Source organism: Periplaneta americana, chromosome 14 (assembly GCF_040183065.1).
Source record: "Periplaneta americana isolate PAMFEO1 chromosome 14, P.americana_PAMFEO1_priV1, whole genome shotgun sequence".
Taxonomy (NCBI): domain Eukaryota; kingdom Metazoa; phylum Arthropoda; class Insecta; order Blattodea; family Blattidae; genus Periplaneta; species Periplaneta americana.
In genome coordinates, this window is record NC_091130.1 from 141,544,663 (window position 1) to 141,565,583 (window position 20,921).

Consider the following 20,921-nt stretch of genomic DNA (forward strand, 5'->3'; position numbering starts at 1 on the left):
TAAAGTAGTGTTAAAGTTCTAGACAAAGATTGTACAAAATTTTAGCTTACGTAACGATACAAATAAGAACATATTATACAGGGTGTTTCAAAAATACGGGGCATAATTTCAGGTATGTATTTCCCACATGTAGACAATCAAAATAGTTCATTACAACATGTGTCCGGAAATGCTTTATTTCCGAGTTATGGCCTTCACAACATTGAAATTCACCGGAACGTTTTTCTTTCCGCAGGTCGTTGCTGTCAAAGGAGACATTAAGAGGGCACTCTGACAGTTCATTCCGAGGCGAAGGTTACATTCAGCGTTGTGTAGGCGTTAGACTGTGCGACATGTATTCAAATCAAGAGCTGGCAGAGATACACTTCATGTACGGTAAGGCGGACGGCAATGATGCGCTGGCTCGTCGTTTGTACCAGGAGAGGTACCCACAGCGACAATGTTCAGATCGGAAGGCATTTGTACGTCTCCATTACCGTCTGTGCGAGTATGGAAAATTTAACTCTCCTGGTTTGGGAAGGGGACGACCAAGATCTACAACTCCAGAAGTACAGGAGGAGATTCTGGAGGCTGTGAACATGACTCCTTCTATCAGCACACGAAGGGTAGCGTTGCAAGTCAATGTTCCTCATACGACTGTCTGGAGACTGTTGAAAGAGTATCAATTGTATCCTTATCATTTGCAACGTGTACAGGCCCTGTCACTAGCAGATTACCCTGCACGAGTTAGGTTCTATCAGTGGTTCTTGCAGCAGTGTGGTGTAAATCCGAACTTTCCTGCCTTAGTATTGTTTACAGATGAAGCACAGTTCACACGAGATGGCATAACAAATTTCCACAATAATGACAACGACCTGCGGAAAGAAAAACGTTCCGGTGAATTTCAATGTTGTGAAGGCCATAACTCGGAAATGAAGCATTTCCGGACACATGTTGTAATGAACTATTTTGATTGTCTACATGTGGGAAATACATACCTGAAATTATGCTCTGTATTTTTTAAACATCCTGTATACTCCGCAGTGCACGAGGGAATGAAGTTTCAGAGGGACACAACGAAGTGTACGCTTGAGTAACACTGGGTAATCAATATTTACTTCTGGTAAGGTAACATCTGATTCCAGAAGGCCACACATCTCGTTACAGCCCACTTGTTAACTTTGTGGGACGGCGGGCGTAGTTGGTCAATATCGTCGGTACACAGATCGAATCTCAACAAAGAGAGCTTTGTGCAGATGGTGTCTCGAGCGGTACCCCGCATCATCCTCTTCCCGTTGTGTTGTTTGTGATGCAAATAATGCGCGCAGGGGATCTCCAAGCACCCACGGTAACCGAAAATTAGATGTCGGTCGTTAATGAAAATGCAGTTGTTAGTGTTAACGGTTCCATCTCGATGCCTGGTGTGCAGGAAGGAGTTGTGGACTCGGGAAATAACCCCCTGCATTCACTCAGAAATAGCAAACCTCGAATTAGCTTTACTTTGTAATTAACGAACGTATTTTATGCATGCAACGAGTGTTGAAACGCTAAGTGCGGCCGACATTCATGTTCTTATGACCTTCACGAACGGACGAGTTTTGATACTGTTATATTAATGGGGTCTTATTTCTGTAATTTTGGATGGAATAATAATCATCATCACATCGCTGTACAGTCTTAGAAAAAAGTTTTGGCGCATTAATATTTTAGAAGTCCCAGAAAGGAGGCAGTGCGCATGATCAGTAGACGAGCGACCTGGTTCACAAGGGAAGGACTAGTTGAAGTAACAAAATTCAGGTAAAGGGGTTCGGTATGGCATAGTTGCGCCCCGCGGTCAATTGGGAGGCCTAGGCATGGCATAATTGCGCCCCGAAGAAATCAGGTGGCAGACGGGACATGACATAGTTGCGCCCGAAGAAATCATGTAGCAGAATGGACATGGCATAGTTGCGCCCCGAATAAATCAGGTAGCAGGATGGACATGGCATAGTTGCGCCCCGAAGAAATCAGGTAGCAGATGGGACATGGCATAGTTGCGCCCCGAAGAAATCAGGTAGCAGATGGGACATGGCATAGTTGCGCCCCGAAGAAATCAGGTGGCAGATGGGGCATGGCATAGTTGCGCCACGAAGAAATCAGGTAGCGGATGGTACATGGCATAGTTGCGCCCCGAAGAAATCAGGTAGCAGGATGGTCATGGCATAGTTGCGCCCCGATGAGCATAGTACACACGAAAGTGATTGTCATAAAATAAATAAATTACTTAAAAATATTACAGTGATAGCTGCATTGAAATCAGGTAGGCCTAGCGTATGATCAATTTTACTATTTAAAATAACACTTTTTTATCGATCACACACAATAAATGAACTGCATTTTTTTGTTTCTACATCGATATCTTAACCCTACGGTACAGGGTTTCGAAAATTGAAGCTTAGAACCATTATCAATTATTAACTCTTCACCCTTTTACTAAACTTAACATTCATTTTAAATTAACTTCACTATACGTCACAGACGGTGTGAAAATCACTAATAAAATGTCAAGACTGCTAAGGCCCCATATTCCAACGGCTCACTCATTTGAATATGTCAGTTAATAAAGTACTGCCAACTTCATGGTGTTCATTTTAACGGTAGGCTATCGATAATCACTGCATAAACAGTAGAAAAACAGTTAATGAAACTGCCAACTTCATGGTGTACATTTTAACGGTATCGATAATGAATATAAATCGCATAAGAAATCAATAAGGTTGGTTGATTACGAGGCTCGAGTTTCCGTAGTATCTTTTTCTCTACCTATTTCATCGGGGCGCAACTATGCCATGACCTTTTCTCTACCTGAAGGGAACGGGGCGCAACTATGCCATGCCTTTTTCTCTACCTGATGGGAACGGAGCGCAACTATGCCATGCCTTTTTCTCTACCTGATGGGAACGGGGCGCAACTATGCCATGCCTTTTTCTCTACCTGATGGGAACGGACCGCAACTATGCCATGCCTTTTTCTCTACCTGATGGGAACGGAGCGCAACTATGCCATGCCTTTTTCTCTACCTGATGGGAACGGAGCGCAACTATGCCATGCCTTTTTCTCTACATGATGGGAACGGGGCGCAACTATGCCATGCCTTTTTCTCTACCTGATGGGAACGGAGCGCAACTATGCCATGCCTTTTTCTCTACCTGATGGGAACGGAGCGCAACTATGCCATGCCTTTTTCTCTACCTGATGGGAACGGAGCGCAACTATGCCATGCCTTTTTCTCTACCTGATGGGAACGGAGCGCAACTATGCCATGCCTTTTTCTGTACCTGATGGGAACGGGGCGCAACTATGCCCAGATAACAGGGACCCTCTTTTATATGCTGCATTTTATCTGACCGCGGGGCGCAACTATGCCCTGCCCAAGGGGTTAAGTCATTTTTTGTTCCTCATGGGAATACACAAGTTAAATTCTACAAATGGGTGTGCAAAAATCTAAAGAATACTACAATTTGATCCCTACTTCCCTTTTGGGTCTGAAATTCCCCTGCTATAGGGATTTTCCTCTATACCTGACAACGCTGTTGATAGGTTTGTAATTAAAACACAAAATGATGACAACAATCCTGCAGCAGCGTTCTGCTTCCGATACGGTTCGTCCCTTGGCAGCTCTGTGCTTTATTGTTTATTGCACTCCCAGGTGAAGCAAGACACATGTGAGCACTTACAGAGAACTAGGATAAGCCAAGTTTTACTGTACATTGTCCTCGATGCCATGTGTAAAGTGCTGCGTGTTTACAGGTTTCATTCATGTCCTATTATGCATACAGAGGTATTGCGGTGTTTGTGCAATTAGGCAAATGTCGCAGAAAATTAATCTCTGCCTGCAACATCATCAGCAAACAACCATCATCATTCACATTCCTGCTACAAAGTTGCATCAGTGGCGGTTCTCTAGCTAGATGTTCATAATGATAACGAAGTCACAGAATTATACGGTATAGCAGTGATGTCAAAGCAAGCGCATTTTTCTGACCTTGACGTCATGCGCGGGCAGCAAGCGCTAAGTATGGAAAGAGGAAGGCTTGTATACATGAATAAGCAACAGTGGTGCACAAACGTCAGACGGAACGTGAAATTTTATGTCGTTATTTTATATGGCTTCTTTCTGTTTAATATTGTCTATATTGTCTGTAAATCAAGAGTACTAACACTGATTTCTTAATATTGCACTTGTGTTTTAAATCTTAATAACATAATAGAGAGTTAAGAAGGAATATTCATTTAAATTTCATAGTAGTATAATATTATACTGTATTAAGTGGATGAAACACATCATTCATAAAGAAAGTGATATTCCAAAGAAAGAGATTGAGTATGACATGATAAGTTGGAATTTATATTGATGGTATCTTTAGCCTTACAAAAATAATCAGTAAACTAATCAAAACAATATTACAGTACAAAGCAAAGTTACCTAGGTACTGTATCTGTTTTAAGTGTAACTAATATTACATAACAAAACTCTTATCGCATTATGCTTTTAAGGTGATATTTGTGAGCAACTTCCTATCAACAGAATATTAAATTATTTTCTCGAAATCTGCTGAAGCTATAGAGCTGACATTTTTACAACACATGGCACGCATCTTCTGCTTATGATATAACAGTAGCTGCTTTGTTAATTCATTTCCTTACAAACAATTTTCATGCGAATATTTTCAAAATGTTCAATACACTATCGTATATACGGTATATTAGATTTACGAAAATATTCTGTAAGGCTACTAAATAAATAGGCGTATACCTGAAAATTTCACTTTTCTATACGAAAAGTTGAGAAAATATTTCTTTTGAATAAAAAATCAAACTTGTGAAAAATGAGCATTAAAATTAAAACTTACATTCTTATAATGCACTTATACTTCTCAGGCAAATCTTAAAATTAACATGGATACAGTTGTAATAAGTTCTCTTCCCTTTATCTATTGAATCAGTCTGGCCATCCCTGTATATAGCTCGACCAAGCGGCATATACCACCTCTTTCGTCTGTCTCTTTCCTTTCCGCTGTAAAGCGCTCAGGCTCTCCTGAGTTCTAAAGCGCGCGCTTGCTCCTATGGGCATCAATTGACATGCCTGCGGTATAGTGTGAATGAATAAAAATACTAACACATTTCAAGATTCGATCCTGAATCTAAATGTCCAGTGAATAAATGTCTAATCACTAAAATGTCCAGTTAGGCCTATACTAAATGTCCGACCACAAAAATGTCCAATAAGTAAAACCACAGTTTAGTATATACAATCACGAAGCTTGAGTTGATGGGATACTAGGAACGATAGACTGTGCAGGTACTATTTCGCATTGTCTGTAATGAGGCGATAGTAGCGATCCTAGTTGTTAGCAACTATCTATGGATGCATATTTACTACGTATTGAGCTTCGTGTCTTTATATACTAGAATGTGGTAAAACATATAACCTTTATATTTAATGTATTAATATTTCCTGTACAATAGATATCAAGTTGAGGTATAAATTCGAAGCGTTTTTGTTCGTCATTACAACACTGCGTTGTTAAGAGATTGTTTATCGTTTGTCATATGTCACTAGTTATTTCGAGTAAATGCGCCTTGAATTTTGCGAATTTAAAGGAAGTTTGTGCTATTTATGGGCTAAAGTAAATGGAATGTGAAGCGGGAAACAAAAATCAACAGTTCCGATATATTTTTCTGTTCGAGTTTAATATAGGAGCAGTGGCGTACGATTATTATTATTATTATTATTATTATTATTATTATTATTATTATTATTATTAGTATTATTATTATTTATGGGAAATGCCTGTTATTATTCGGTTGAGAAGCTTTTATCATCCAGTCTGCTGTCAAAAAATCTGAAAGTTAGAACTTATAAAACAGTTATATTACCGGTTGTTCTTTATGGTTGTGAAACTTGAACTCTCACTTTGATAGAAGAACCTAGGTTAAGGGTGTTTGAGAATAAGGTGCTTAGGAAAATATTTGGGACTAAGAGGGATGAAGTTACAGGAGAATGGAGAAAGTTACACAACACAGAACTGCACGCATTGTATTCTTCACCTGACATAATCAGGAACATTAAATCCAGACGTTTGAGATGGGCAGGGCATGTAGAAATGCATATAGAGGGTTAGTTGGGAGGCGGAGGGAAAAAGACCTTTGGGGAGGCCGAGACGTAGATGGGAAGATAATATTAAAATGGATTTGAGGGAGGTGGGATATGATGATAGAGACTGGATTAATCTTGCTCAGAATAGGGACTAATGGCGGGCTTATGTGATGGCGGCAATGAACCTCCGGGTTCCTTAAAAGCCAGTAAGTAAGTAAGTAAGTAAGTAAGTATTATTATTATTATTATTGTTATTATTTTTGGGAAATGCCTGTTATTATTCGGTTGAGAAGCTTTTATCATCCAGTCTGCTGTCAAAAAATCTGAAAGTTAGAATTTATAAAACAGTTATATTACCAGTTGTTCTGTATGGCTGTGAAACTTGAACTCTCACTTTGAGAGAGGAACCTAGGTTAAGGGTGTTTGAGAATAAGGTGCTTAGGAAAATATTTGGGACTAAGAGGGATGAAGTTACAGGAGAATGGAGAAAGTTACACAACACAGAACTGCACGCATTGTATTCTTCACCTGACATAATCAGGAACATTAAATCCAGACGTTTGAGATGGGCAGGGCATGTAGAAATGCATATAGAGGGTTAGTTGGGAGGCGGAGGGAAAAAAGACCTTTGGGGAGGCCGAGACGTAGATGGGAAGATAATATTAAAATGGATTTGAGGGAGGTGGGATATGATGATAGAGACTGGATTAATCTTGCTCAGAATAGGGACTAATGGCGGGCTTATGTGATGGCGGCAATGAACCTCCGGGCTCCTTAAAAGCCAGTAAGTAAGTAAGTAAGTAAGTAAGTAAGTAAGTAAGTAAGTAAGTAAGTAAGTAAGTAAGAAAGTAAGTAAGTAAATATTATTATCATTATTATTATCATAATTATTATTATTATTATTATTATTATTATTATTATTATTATTATTATTATTATTATTATTATTGGGTCGGTTCGGGCACCAAGGCAAGAGGATAGTCCTCTTGCACCAAGGCGCCATGTAAGTTGGCGCAACTGACTGGCCTAAATAATCAAACTGAGGAAATTGATTACTCGTAACTTATAACACAGAATCATGGCTCCAGTTGTGGACATTTAAGGGCCATTCACAGTGAAAAATAAACTCAAATGCTATGTAAACGTCAAAGCTTGCGGTCTGCATATTTAATGTACCCATTCACAACGATTTTCTTAACCGTTAACATCAGAAATGAACGAAAACGTGTATGCAGGAGCTTGCGAACTCCAAGCTTTTCGTTTGCGGTAACGTCACTGATTGTTGATTGTTTGCAGTCATTTGTTTACGGATATGCTGTATTTCATTGCCATATGGTGACGTCAAGTTTGCATTTTGATTGATCACTAGGCCTAAAGTAGAACTGTTTGGCCCGTTACACACTTGAAGAGACATCGCTAGCGAGAAATGTGTAGTGAGGAAAATCATAGATTGATAACATGGATTCAAACGGACATCCACACACACTGAAAGAGATTCTGGTTCGATGTGAAAACCTCGAGTGAGTTTCTCGCTGGAATGGGTAGCTCAGCGAATTTCCTTGACAATTTATCAAAGATGTTTGACATTTACACTATTTATGATGATTGAATATAGAAAAAGATGAAGAAGAATAAGAATAAGAAGAATAAATATCACAGATGGCGGTGAATGTACTATATTGTTATTATTGACATTGAGGAAAGATGGCTGATAATAATAGCAGCAAGGAACTTATCAAACTTGTACGATGTCACCACAGTCTAGTATATACATTCACGAAGCTCAATACCTAGTGAATATGCATCCATAGATAGTTGCTAACCACTAGGATCGCTACTATCGCCTCATTACAGACAATGCGAAATAGTACCTGCGCAGTCTATTGTTCCTAGTACCCTCATAAACACAAGCTTCGTGATTGTATATAGACTGTGATGTCACCCTTATTTATAATTGTTAAACGGGATGAAAACTATAAAAATAAGAAACTTAAAGAAGAAATCTGTAGACAAATATCAGATGATTTGAAAATAAGTAGCCTATATTGTATTTTGATGAGCTTTAATATTATTAAATATAACATTTGAAATTGTATCTATATGTATTAACAGTTTACACAATTTTAATCAGAACATAGCGTAGAATCCTCTATAATATTATGAATTATAAAAGAACTGAGGTCTATTCAACCTGAAATAACTCCTAAACGTATCATCATCCAAATAGATCTCTTCAAGTGTGTAACGAGCCTAATTATTGTAATGTTTGTGTCATCGCGTTATTAAATTTTTCGTCGTGAATTGATCTTTATTTATATAGACATTTATGTATGTGGACGTTCTGTTGTTGACATTTATAAATGTGGACATTTTTGAATATAAACACTTTTGTTGTTATCTGTAACTTCGGTGGTCATTATGCACTAGACGAAAATAAAAGTTACAGGTCTGCAAGTGTACAGGAAACTATACTGGTAACTGCAAGTTACAGGCTACAGGCGTTTCTTAATTTAGTGCAGGACTTGTTTCACTTCAAAGGAAAAGGAGCTATTTAAGAAAGCCATGGCTTCTGCAATGTAGATCATGTCGATGCTTCTTTGTTTACATCACCGCCCTATGGATTATCTTAAATGCGCGGTGATAGTTATAAATTATTACGAATAATTGTCATTGTTGTAAATTGTAACGTAGAAATGGATTCTAAATTGGTTAACGTAAAGGAAATTTTTGGAGAAAAAGAATATTTTGTTTGGAGCTTTTTCTGAAAGTCTTACAAAACAAGACAAATTAATTATATGTCCTACGTAATATAACCTACAAACTGTATTCTACCCACTGACAGAGTTGGGTAGGACTTGTATAATATTTTCACTACACTGGTAGCCTAAAACTTCCACAACTGTAAAGAAACAATGGTGATCACTGACAAACATGCATAAAATTCACCTGTAACCTGTACTTTCTCTCTTTTACTTTCAAGTTCTGAAGTATACTGTCATAATACATCTGTAAGCTACAAGTTTTACAAATTATCGACATATTCACCTGTAACTTTTAACTTGTACTTTCGTAAAACAGGCTCCTGCAAGCCAAAATACAGCTGTTCATTCACATAAAATATTACGCTATAATTTCGGAGTAACATTTCATTTCAGCACTTCACGAGCCGCCACTGAGTTGTAAACTTAAGTGCTTGTTCAAATCCAGTATATTATTGTTATGTGTTGAGTATAACACATGAAGTCGCTGTAATTTATATCGCAGGTCGAAAAATGGCAGACGATTCGCTGGATGTAACTGTACCCTTCGACAACAAACCAGACGCTAACCCCTACGGCATGCTAGCGTATGACTTCGGAGCTCTGACCTCGGAGCAACAACGCCAGCTGAACAATCTGAAGATTAACACCATACGAGAAGACCACATCTACTTGGCTACTCATCCCGAGGTATTAAATGTCCATTGTTTGAATTCAGGCGGGGTCTTTGTATGTGTTAAACAGAATTTGAATAATTCCGTAATTAAACATAATTATTCTTCGACTGCCACTCAAGATTACTTAATGTTTGTAGCTATATATGGGTGTAATTTTCTCTTTGCTTGGGGGAGGGTAAGATTTTTTTTATAGCAGCGACCTTATAGGGTATTTCGCATGGCGTACCCTCTTCCTATTTTCTCTAAAAATTAACCATTTTCCTTACTGTAAACTGGTGTAAACTGTAACAAGGATTTAAACAATTATTTTAAATGTACTGAAAATATTTTAAGTTCATTATTTTTTGCTAGTTTCTTAAGTATTTTTATTATTTGAACCATTAAATAAAACGTACTGGACATACTTTTACAGTTCATTATTTTTCTCGATTTCTTAAATATTTTCTTATTAGTTAAATCATGATATAAATGTACTGAACATATTTTTAAAGTTTCATCGTTTTTCATTTTTAAGTATGACATAAAATGTACTGAACATATTTTTAAATTTCATCATCTTTCTTCATTTTTAAGTATGATATAAAATTGACTGAACATATTTTTAAAAATCATTATTTTTCTCCATTTCTTAGTATTTATTATTATTTAAACCATGATAAAAATGCACTGAACGTACTTTTAAAGTTCATCATTTTTCTTCATTTTTAAGTATGAATAAAATGCACTGAATATATTTTTAAATTTAATCATTTTTCTTCATTTTTAAGTATGATATAAAATGTACTGAATATATTTTTAAAGTTCATTATTTTTCTCTATTTCTTAAGTATTTTTTTATTATTTAAACCATGGTATGATATGTACTGAACATACTTTTAAAGTTCTTCATTTTTCTCCATTTTTAGGTATGATATAAAATGCACTGAACATATTTTTAAAGCTCATTATTTTTATACATCTCTTAAGTATTTCTTTATTTAAACCATGAAATGAAATATACTGAACATACTGTTAAAGTTCATCATTTTTCTTCATTTTTAAGTATGATATAAAATGTATTGAACATGTTTCTAAATTTCATAATTTTTCTCCATTCTTAAGTATGATATAAAATGGACTGAACATATTTTTAAAGTTCATTATTTTTCTCCATTTCTCAAGTAATTTTTTACTATTTAAACCACGTTATAAAATGTACTCAACATACTTTTTAAGTTCTTCATTTTTCTTCATTTTTAAGTGCGATATAAAATGCACTGAACATATTTTTAAAGTTCATTATTTTTCTCCATTTCTCAAGTAAGTTTTTACTATTTAAACCACGTTATAAAATGTATTGAACATACTTTTAAAGTCCTTCATTTTTCTTCATTTTTAAGTGCGATATAAAATGCACTGAACATATTTTTAAAGTTCATTATTTTTCTCCATTTCTCAAGTAATTTTTTACTATTTAAACCACGTTATAAAATGTACTGAACATACTTTTTAAGTTCTTCATTTTTCTTCATTTTTAAGTACGATATAAAATGGACTGAACATATTTTTAAAGTTCATTATTTTTCTCCATTTCTCAAGTAATTTTTTACTATTTAAACCACGTTATAAAATGTACTGAACATACTTTTTAAGTTCTTCATTTTTCTTCATTTTTAAGTACGATATAAAATGCACTGAACATATTTTTAAAGTTCATTATTTTTATCCATTTCTTAAGTATTTTTTTACTATTTAAACCACGTTATAAAATGTACTGAACATACTTTTTAAGTTCTTCATTTTTCTTCATTTTTAAGTACGATATAAAATGGACTGAACATATTTTTAAAGTTCATTACTTTTATCCATTTCTTAAGGATTTTTTTATTTAAACCACGTTATAAAATGTACTGAACATACTTTTTAAGTTCTTCATTTTTCTTCATTTTTAAGTACGATATAAAATGCACTGAACATATTTTTAAAGTTCATTATTTTTATCCATTTCTTAAGTAATTTTTTATTTAAACCACGTTATAAAATGTACTGAACATACTTTTTAAGTTCTTCATTTTTCTTCATTTTTAAGTGCGATATAAAATGCACTGAACATATTTTTAAAGTTCATTATTTTTATCCATTTCTTAAGTATTTTTTTTATTTAAACCACGTTATAAAATGTACTGAACATACTTTTCAAGTTCTTCATTTTTCTTCATTTTTAAGTACGATATAAAATGCACTGAACATATTTTTAAAGCTCATTATTTTTATCCATTTCTCAAGTAATTTTTACTATTTAAACCACGTTATAAAATGTACTGAACATACTTTTTAAGTTCTTCATTTTTCTTCATTTTTAAGTACGATATAAAATGCACTGAACATATTTTTAAAGTTCATTATTTTTATCCATTTCTGAAGTATTTTTTATTTAAACCACGTTATAAAATGTACTGAACATACTTTTTAAGTTCTTCATTTTTCTTCATTTTTAAGTACGATATAAAATGCACTGAACATATTTTTAAAGTTCATTATTTTTATCCATTTCTTAAGTATTTTTTTACTATTTAAACCACGTTATAAAATGTACTGAACATACTTTTTAAGTTCTTCATTTTTCTTCATTTTTAAGTACGATATAAAATGCACTGAACATATTTTTAAAGTTCATTATTTTTATCCATTTCTCAAGTATTTTTTTATTTAAACCACGTTATAAAATGTACTGAACATACTTTTTAAGTTATTCATTTTTCTTCATTTATAAGTACGATATAAAATGCACTGAACATATTTTTAAAGTTCATTATTTTTATCCATTTCTTAAGTATTTTTTTATTTAAACCACGTTATAAAATGTACTGAACATACTTTTTAAGTTCTTGACTTTTCTCCATTTTTAAGTATGATATAAAATGCATTGAACATATTTTTAAAGTTCATTATTTTTATCCATTTCTTAAGTATTTTTTTATTTAAACCACGCTATAAAATGTACTGAACATACTTTTTAAGTTCTTCATTTTTAAGTACGATATAAAATACACTGAACATATTTTTAAAGTTCATTATTTTTATCCATTTCTCAAGTAATTTTTTACTATTTAAACCACGTTATAAAATGTACTGAACATACTTTTTAAGTTCTTCATTTTTCTTCATTTTTAAGTACGATATAAAATGCACTGAACATATTTTTAAAGTTCATTATTTTTCTCCATTTCTCAAGTAATTTTTTACTATTTAAACCACGTTATAAAATGTACTGAACATACTTTTTAAGTTCTTCATTTTTCTTCATTTTTAAGTACGATATAAAATGCACTGAACATATTTTTAAAGGTCATTATTTTTATGCATTTCTTAAGTATTTTTTTTATTTAAACCACGTTATAAAATGTACTGAACATACTTTTTAAGTTCTTCATTTTCCTTCATTTTTAAGTATGATATAAAATGCACTGAACATATTTTCAAAGTTCATTATTTTTCTCCATTTCTCAAGTATTTTTTATTTAAACCATGAAATAAAATGCACTGAACATATTGTTAAAGCTCATCAATTTTCTTCATTTTTAAGTATGTTACAAAACGCACTGAACATATTTTAAGTTCATTATTTTCCTCCATTTCTTAAGTATTTTTTTATTATTAAAACCATGATGTTCGGTGTACGCCGTATGACAACGCGGCAAATATGTCTCTTTCTCTCTCAGTACATTCAGACGCTTTGAAAACTTTGGTGCTCTCGACTCCAGACGATTGCTTGGCACTGAGGCCGAAGTGAAGAGGTTAATAACAATTGAAGTGAGTTGTGCTATGTCAAGGGTCCTCTTCCTTGCAGGTTCGCGCCATCACTTGTCTTTTGCTGAGAGCGTTCTGCAAGTTCCAGCCACGCAACGTCCATGAGTTCGCATCCTACTTCATAAGCCAGCCAGATCTTCAGGAAAAGGTCGACGACTTCATAAAGAATGGAACAAAAACAAAGGAGAAAGACGAAGAAGAGGAACTGGAAAAGGAGGAGTCCGAATTTACAGGGTTTCCGTTTTCCTATCCTGGGACACCGATAGAGTCCCTCACAGGAATCGGAAAGAGTCCTTTCGCTCAAACATTATTCCCCGCCAAGAGCTTCAACGTAACGCCCGTACCCTCGGAAATTCGTTTAAGGAGTTCTGCTTTTGGGGTAATATGAAGAACAATTCTTGGTATTTATAGTCCCGTCGCTCTAATTTCCGGCAGCCAATCACGTTGCAGGTCGGCTACATTTAAACGTGTGCGTCTTGTGATTCGCTGATGAAGATGTAAAACATTTCCTAAGGCTGGATAAATACTTAATATATAATCGCCGTCATTTTGGCTCTTTCGTTGGCGTTCGCAGAAAGTACACGAAGACGTTATTTGCCGCTCAATTATTTGCTGAATTACAGTGCGTTTGACTTATTATCATAGGAACTACGACATGATAATGTTTAACGGTGTGGCAAATAGATCCCTCGTCTGGTAGCTCGGCAACGAAAGAACAAAAATGGCGAACGATGCTACCTACCTAGACTTTATAGAGCCTTGAATTCCTAAGACGTAAGCAAAGAGGAGTCACGCCGGGAATAAAAGCGTCGCGACTATATTATAAACTTTGCAGATATCACATTAAAATATAACCCAGTTGAACTTTTTTCTAACGTCATCGAAGAGACTAAAGAAATAATGTCACAATAAAGGAGTGTCGTTATAAAAATAATAAATACAGTAGATTGAATTTAACCTTCCATTAGTCGCGCATGTGTCTGATAGACCCATGGGTTTTATTTACATTAGTTTAATGTTTTACCAACAGATGGGCCTATGTTCTTAACTTCAGGTTGGCAAGACTAACAAAGGTGTGGAGCAAGATGTCGTAAAAAGATAATAACGCAGACCCATCTGTTGGTAAGATATTAAACTAAATAAAACCCAGGCGTCTCTCAGACCCATACGCGTCTAATGGAATGTTAAAGAAGAAATGCATTCACAATATTATGTATTTTGTACAGGCTAGTATAATTTAATTTGTAATTTTGTGTAAACCTACACTACATCTTTTTTAAAAACATTTTACACAATTCTCGTTCTTTAATAATAATAATAATAATAATAATAATAATAATAATAATAATAATAATAATAATAATAATAATAATAATTAGTGTATCAATCTTTGCGTCTGCAACAGTTGTGCAGCATGATTATTCGTTTTATTATATTTTCTGTGACGTTATCTCTGTACTAAATTGTTATTTATATACTACTTTATCAATAATATTTTGTAAAACGCTTCTACATTGTCGCAGTATATAGGCGGAACACTATGTATGGACCTATCATATTATAGTATTTATTAGTAGTATTTATTTATTTAACCTGGTAGAGATAAGGCCGTCAGGCCTTCTCTGCCCCTCTACCAGGAGATTCCAACTACAATATCAACAATAAAATTACAATTAGTATTAAATTTACAATTACAATTACAAATAATATTACAGTTAGTATTAAATTTACAATTACAATAAAATCAAAGTACGAAAAGATTACCTGAATAATTAAAGCTAGATAATTTATCATAGAGAAACAAAGAATATTTTATATTTACTGAATTACAAATTAAATCTAGAATAACAAAATTGTATAGTGATGAAATTACTGGATATTGAAATATTTTGATAGATTAAAGAAACTATTTACAAGTAATCAATTACTGACCAAGTGCCTAGTAAGTTTTCGTTTGAATTCAATTTTATTTCGACAGTCCCTGATGCTAGCAGGTAGCGAATTCCAGAGTCTTGGCAGGGCTATTGTGAAAGAAGATGAGTATGAGGAGGTGCGATGGGATGGTATTGTTAGTATTGTTTCATGACGAGAGCGTGTGTTCAGATTGTGGTGGGAAGAAAGGTAAGTGAAGCGAGACGACAGGTACGAAGGAATAGAAGAGTTCAAGATTTCGAAGAGAAAGAGAAGTGAATGTAAATTTCTTTTCTTATCTAGTTTAAGCCAACCTATTGCTTCCAGGGATGGGGTAATATGATCATATTTACGAACATTGCTTACAAAACGTGCACACAAATTATGAGCACGTTGAAGTTTCGTTTTGTTGTCGCTGGAGAGGTCAGTCAGTAAAATGTCCGCATAGTCGATATACATATGTGGTAAATCAAATATTGAATAATTATTAATTAGCAATAATAACTGTATATCGAAGTTTTTCATACTATTTTATTTATAACTTCATGTTCCTGTTTTGGTACGTTCCATTGACTGTTCCAGCAAACGTTTGTCATAAACGCAGAAAATAAAGCCTTATTTTTACCGTGTGAGCAAAACATACGTGTATCTTATCTGTCGCCTTCCATACAAGATAAGACAATGTCGGTGAGATGACCTTGTACTGTGCTTCTATTTATTACGATCGTATCACGACCGATCGTATCTCACTCGAGGGTGCGACACTCGACCGAGTTCAAGCGAGTGATTTAACTCCAATGCAGCACTCTGGTGTATACTTTATATTACTTGCTATATGTTTTCATTGAATTATGGTAATAACTTAATTTTAACCCTTGTTTACTACGGTTTTAGTAAATGGCGCTTGGCCCACTATGGTTCTGAACCCTTCAATTCTAGGTTCATTCAATACTCAAAATAAAAAAAATTGCCATCACTAAGACCAAGCACGATTCCAGGCACTTTTTTTAATTTTTCGTGCACCATAACACACATTTTCCCCTATACGCTTGATTGGTCCAAACTTCAAAATAATCAATTTAACATCAAAGCGAATGATTCAGCCAATCATAAGAGACGAAGATCGAGAATTGAATCGAAGAACGGAATAAACCTAGCATCGTATTTTCCGGACTGTTCTCCATCATTAAATGCACAACGAATCAATCAGTACTGCAATATCTGTTTTCAATTCACGATTACCACCCAAACTCCCATGAAACGGAATGCAAACAGAATTTACTCTCTCAGCAACTACACACAATCAATCCATTAACCGGTCGAGCCATTCGAGATTAAAGAGAATTCGTTACTCCTTAAAGTGCACAATTTTTTCATTCTGAATATTCAAAGAATGTTTTGTTTTTGTTTACATAGACAATTAAGATTTTTGATTGCATCTGTTCTCATTATGAAAAGTTCTCACGTGAAGCTATTTTACCTACAATGACAGAAAATTTTAACGCGTTGACAAGAAAGATTTATTTTTACATCATTTTCGTGGTACCATGGAAATAGAACTGCCTCGAGGTTTATAATTGTCCAATCAGAAAATCCAATCACTCAAATAGGGGTGAAGCCAGAGAGAATTGTAATGGCAGGCCGAATATTTATCTCTTACCTCCATGTTAATTTTAGGAGAAAGTACCTAGCTGCAGAATCCGTTAGCCTTTTGAATTTGTAGTTTATTTATTTTTTCCTGTGCTTAAGCGACATTTTTGATTAGATTTTTATGATTTTCCAAACAGTTGTTTTCCTCATATGATAGCTATTAGATAGCGTCTATTTTCAGCTTTTCTCCTTAAAAATTATCTTAAATTCTTTCAAAGGAAAGAAGGAAAACGGAGTGAGACAAGTGGCCAACATGCTTGGAGTTCACACAAATTCTCTCTCACAGCCCCAAGTTTCCTTGCAAGGGCGACTGATCACGTATATTTTAATTATTTCTCCTCCCATTTTCCTTTCATTCATTACGTCATTTCACACGGTCCGATTCGCTCCAAATTATTGGATTAGGGTGTACTCATAATGCCTGTGATGATATTTATGTAATCCTTAAGAGGATAAGAAATTGCCTGTTTTGAGAATGTTAAATTATGTCTTACTTAAGAAACTTTTTCTAAAAAAAAAACTGTTGAAGCTAGACCGCTGATTTTTTACAGCTCATGTACACGTAATTTGAATTTATGAATTCATGTTGAAACGCAATTTTTCATTTAATTTATTTCCTTACTGTGAGATTTTTTTTTGATGTTCGTATATTTGTTTTCAACGATTCGATTGCAGCGATATTTTACTACTTAATTAACTTATTATTCCCAGAACATGAATTTTACCAGCTATAGAAAAATATCTATACTAATGATAAATCTGTAGCCGAGATTTTTCTGGTAATTTTCGATTTTCCAAAAATAATTGGTCCTAACATATATAATTAACCACCCTGAAACCGAAAATCGCTTTTTTGAAATTTTTGTTTGTATGTCTGTCTGTCTGTATGTTTGTTACCTTTTCACGCGATAATGGATGAACGGATTTCGATGAAAATTGGTATATAAATTAAGTTCATTGTAACTTACATTATAGGCTATATGGCATTCAAAATACCTTATTTAAAAGGGGGGTTATAAAGGGGCCTGAATTAAATAAATCGAAATGTCTCGCTTATTATTGATTTTTGAGAAAAAGTTCCCTGGATCAAAAGTTTCTTTGAAAATGATTTCCGATAAGTTTTATTCTTTACAAAATTTTGATAGGACTGATATTTAATGAGATAAATGAGTTTTAAAATTAAAATAACTGCTATCTAAGGCCGTGTAATGAATTAAAAAAGAAATTACTTCGTCTATAAGGGGCCTTGGACAGCAACAATCGAAAGCTATGAAAGCTAGCCTAGAGAGAATGTTTCTGTGTTTGTATGAAGTAATATCGGAAGCTAAATTAATCCATTTGTATAATTAATTATTATTTCACCATTGAAAAATGTAGTTTCTCTGGATGGACATAATGCTATAATGTTATTACAGTAACTTCTGATATAATGCAATGTAATGTAATATAATATAATATAATATAATATAATATAATATAATATAATATAATATAATATAATATATGTAATATTATATAATATAATTTAAGTTATTTGAAGGGCTCAGAACCATAGTGGGCCAAGCGCCATTTACTGAATACGTAGAAAACAAGGGTTAAAATTAAGTTATTACCATAATTCAACGGAAACCTATATTAAGTAAAATAAAATATACACATTAAATCTAAATGATGTCAATCTTCATTAAACTATGGTTGCATGTAATAAAAATTAAGAAACATGTTAAAGGAATTGTCATTGCACCAAATGAGTGTCTCTGGACCAAAATGATCGCATTTTAATTATTTGGATGCAATTTAAATTAAGTAACATATTAAAAGATTTATCCTTCTATCAAACACGAATGTTCCCTGGATCAAATGCCCTATTTTAATTATGTAATTACTTTATATTTATTCTAACGGGTGCAGCGGAGCGCACGGGTACGGCTAGTTGGTAATAAATTTGAATATGGAACAAAAAAAAGTTTCCTTCCCAGGCAGCATTCGAACCACGAATCGTGCTCTGAAGTGAACAAGGCTCTTAAATCAGCTACAAGGGTCGGGCCTGTTTTTTTTTTTGCCACTACTTTACATATCAGCCACAACCTCAATCAGAGGTAGAAAATTAATTATTATCAGAAAATTAAAAATTCTTCGTAGACATCTTCCACATACACTGGTCAAAAAAAGTTAAGCATATTTCCAGTTTACCCAATAATACCTTATATTTATGTTTCTTTTGGTTTTATGTGGCACGTATTATGTTTACTAATTCAAATTCTTTCATTTGTTTTATTCTGCATCACTAGGTAACGTCCAAATCACGGCTAGTAAACAAAGCCTGTAATTCGAGCAAAGTTGAATCAGTGTCGTTTTGCTTCATAGTGCTTCATAGTGCAGTACAATGGCTCGGAACACCCTTACAATGGCAGACCGCATCAAAATCATCACTTTGATGGAACAAAACAGGAGACAAGTTGATGCTGCTAACATCCTTCATGTGAATCAGAGTATTGTCTCCAGACTGTGGAGAAAGTTCCAGGAAACCCAGTCAATAGCAGATCGACCTCGCGAGGGCCGTCCACGCAAAACAACACCAGGTCAGGACCGGTATGTAAGGTTATCTGCACGTAGGAACCCTATAGCCTCAGCTACAACTCTGCGCCATGACCTGCGCGAAGCCACTGGTGTTGTTGTAAGTAGCCAAACTGTGCGCATTAGACTTCATGACATAGGGTTGTATGCTCGAAGACCACTCAAGACTCCAGCACTCCGTCCACTTCACAGGGGTGCTCGTGCAAGATGGGCTAGAGCACATGAGAATTGGACACGAGACCAATGGACCAGAACTTTATTCTCAGACGAAGTGAGAATGGGCCTACACCCTGACAACAACTCTATTCGCGTATGGAACGTCACCAACAGTTTGGTGGTTCAATCTTGTTTTGGGCAGGTGTCATGTTTGGCCGCCGCACACCACTGGTTTCAATAGAGGGAAACATGACTGCTGCCGTGTATGAGAACAACATCCTCCAACCCATAGTAAGTGGTTTTGCAGAGACTGTAGGAGAAGGGTTCACTCTACAGGACGATAATGCTCGGCCTCATCGTGCTTATAGTGTGCAGCGGTATCTGGTAGAACATGGGATCCGAAGAATGGATTGGCCAGCATGCTCACCGGATATGAAATGCATAGAGCATGCATGGAGCTTTCTCAGGAGAGCCATTTCCAATCGTCCACATCACCCATTAACGATTCAAGAACTCAGGAATGCTGCCTTGGAAGAATGGGACAATTTGCCTCAGGAGAGCTTAGATGCGTTGGTACTGAGTATGCCCCGTCGCATACAAGAGTGCCTCAGGGTTCGTGGAGAACCAACACGTTATTAAACAGGGTACTGAAAGCACCATTTCCTTTTCTTTGATGATGTACGAATTTCAACTTCCCTTATCTTTTCCGTTGTTTCCAAACAATGCAACTTTTTCATTTCATATTGAGTCCATTGTTAACAAATAGTGTATTTATACTTTTAAGTTTATTCTGTGGAACCAAGAAACCCAATTATAATTTATCTATTTTATTTAAATTGATAAAAACCGTTATATGCCTAATTATGCTTAACTTTTTTTGACCAGTGTAGAAAGGGCCTATGTTCTACTAACTTTGACGGTGGTGTGAGCTTACCTATGTCTTTGTATTTCCGTGAGATGGCAGAACATTATCCCTGAGAGCTCGGGGATTTGCTTGCCAGCTGTAGAGTCGAAAGTGTCGATCCTTCAGGTTTGCCTCGCCTGTGTAACATAATAGAGAAATATGTTAAGACTGGAAACTTGTTTTTATTTGTTATACAGGGTGTCCAAAATTAAGTTTTAGGGGTAAGATGTGTATGGTAATAAATTGCAAGTACACTGTGTTTCTAAACTGTGTAGTTGCCGCTGGAGTCCATGCATTGGCTTTGTGAAAAAATTACTATTTAATACGAGAAAAATTCGTACCGGCACCGGGAATCGAACCCAGGACCTCTCAGCTATGCG

General features: G+C 34.9%; 1 protein-coding gene and 1 long non-coding RNA gene across 2 annotated transcripts in view; one reads left to right on the forward strand and one right to left on the reverse strand.

Moving 5' to 3' along the window:
* LOC138713767 (uncharacterized) overlaps positions 1-20,921 on the forward strand; it is a 39,872-nt gene that overhangs the window by 15,285 nt on the left and 3,666 nt on the right. Inside the window, exons 2-3 of the mRNA XM_069846179.1 lie at positions 9,383-9,567; positions 13,384-13,722. Of these exons, the coding sequence (XP_069702280.1) occupies positions 9,383-9,567; positions 13,384-13,722 (524 nt within the window). The remainder of the gene's footprint in view (positions 1-9,382; positions 9,568-13,383; positions 13,723-20,921) is intronic.
* LOC138713770 (uncharacterized) overlaps positions 20,575-20,921 on the reverse strand; it is a 428,588-nt gene continuing 428,241 nt past the window's right edge. Inside the window, exon 3 of the long non-coding RNA XR_011335987.1 lies at positions 20,575-20,678. This is a non-coding gene — a long non-coding RNA (uncharacterized lncRNA). The remainder of the gene's footprint in view (positions 20,679-20,921) is intronic.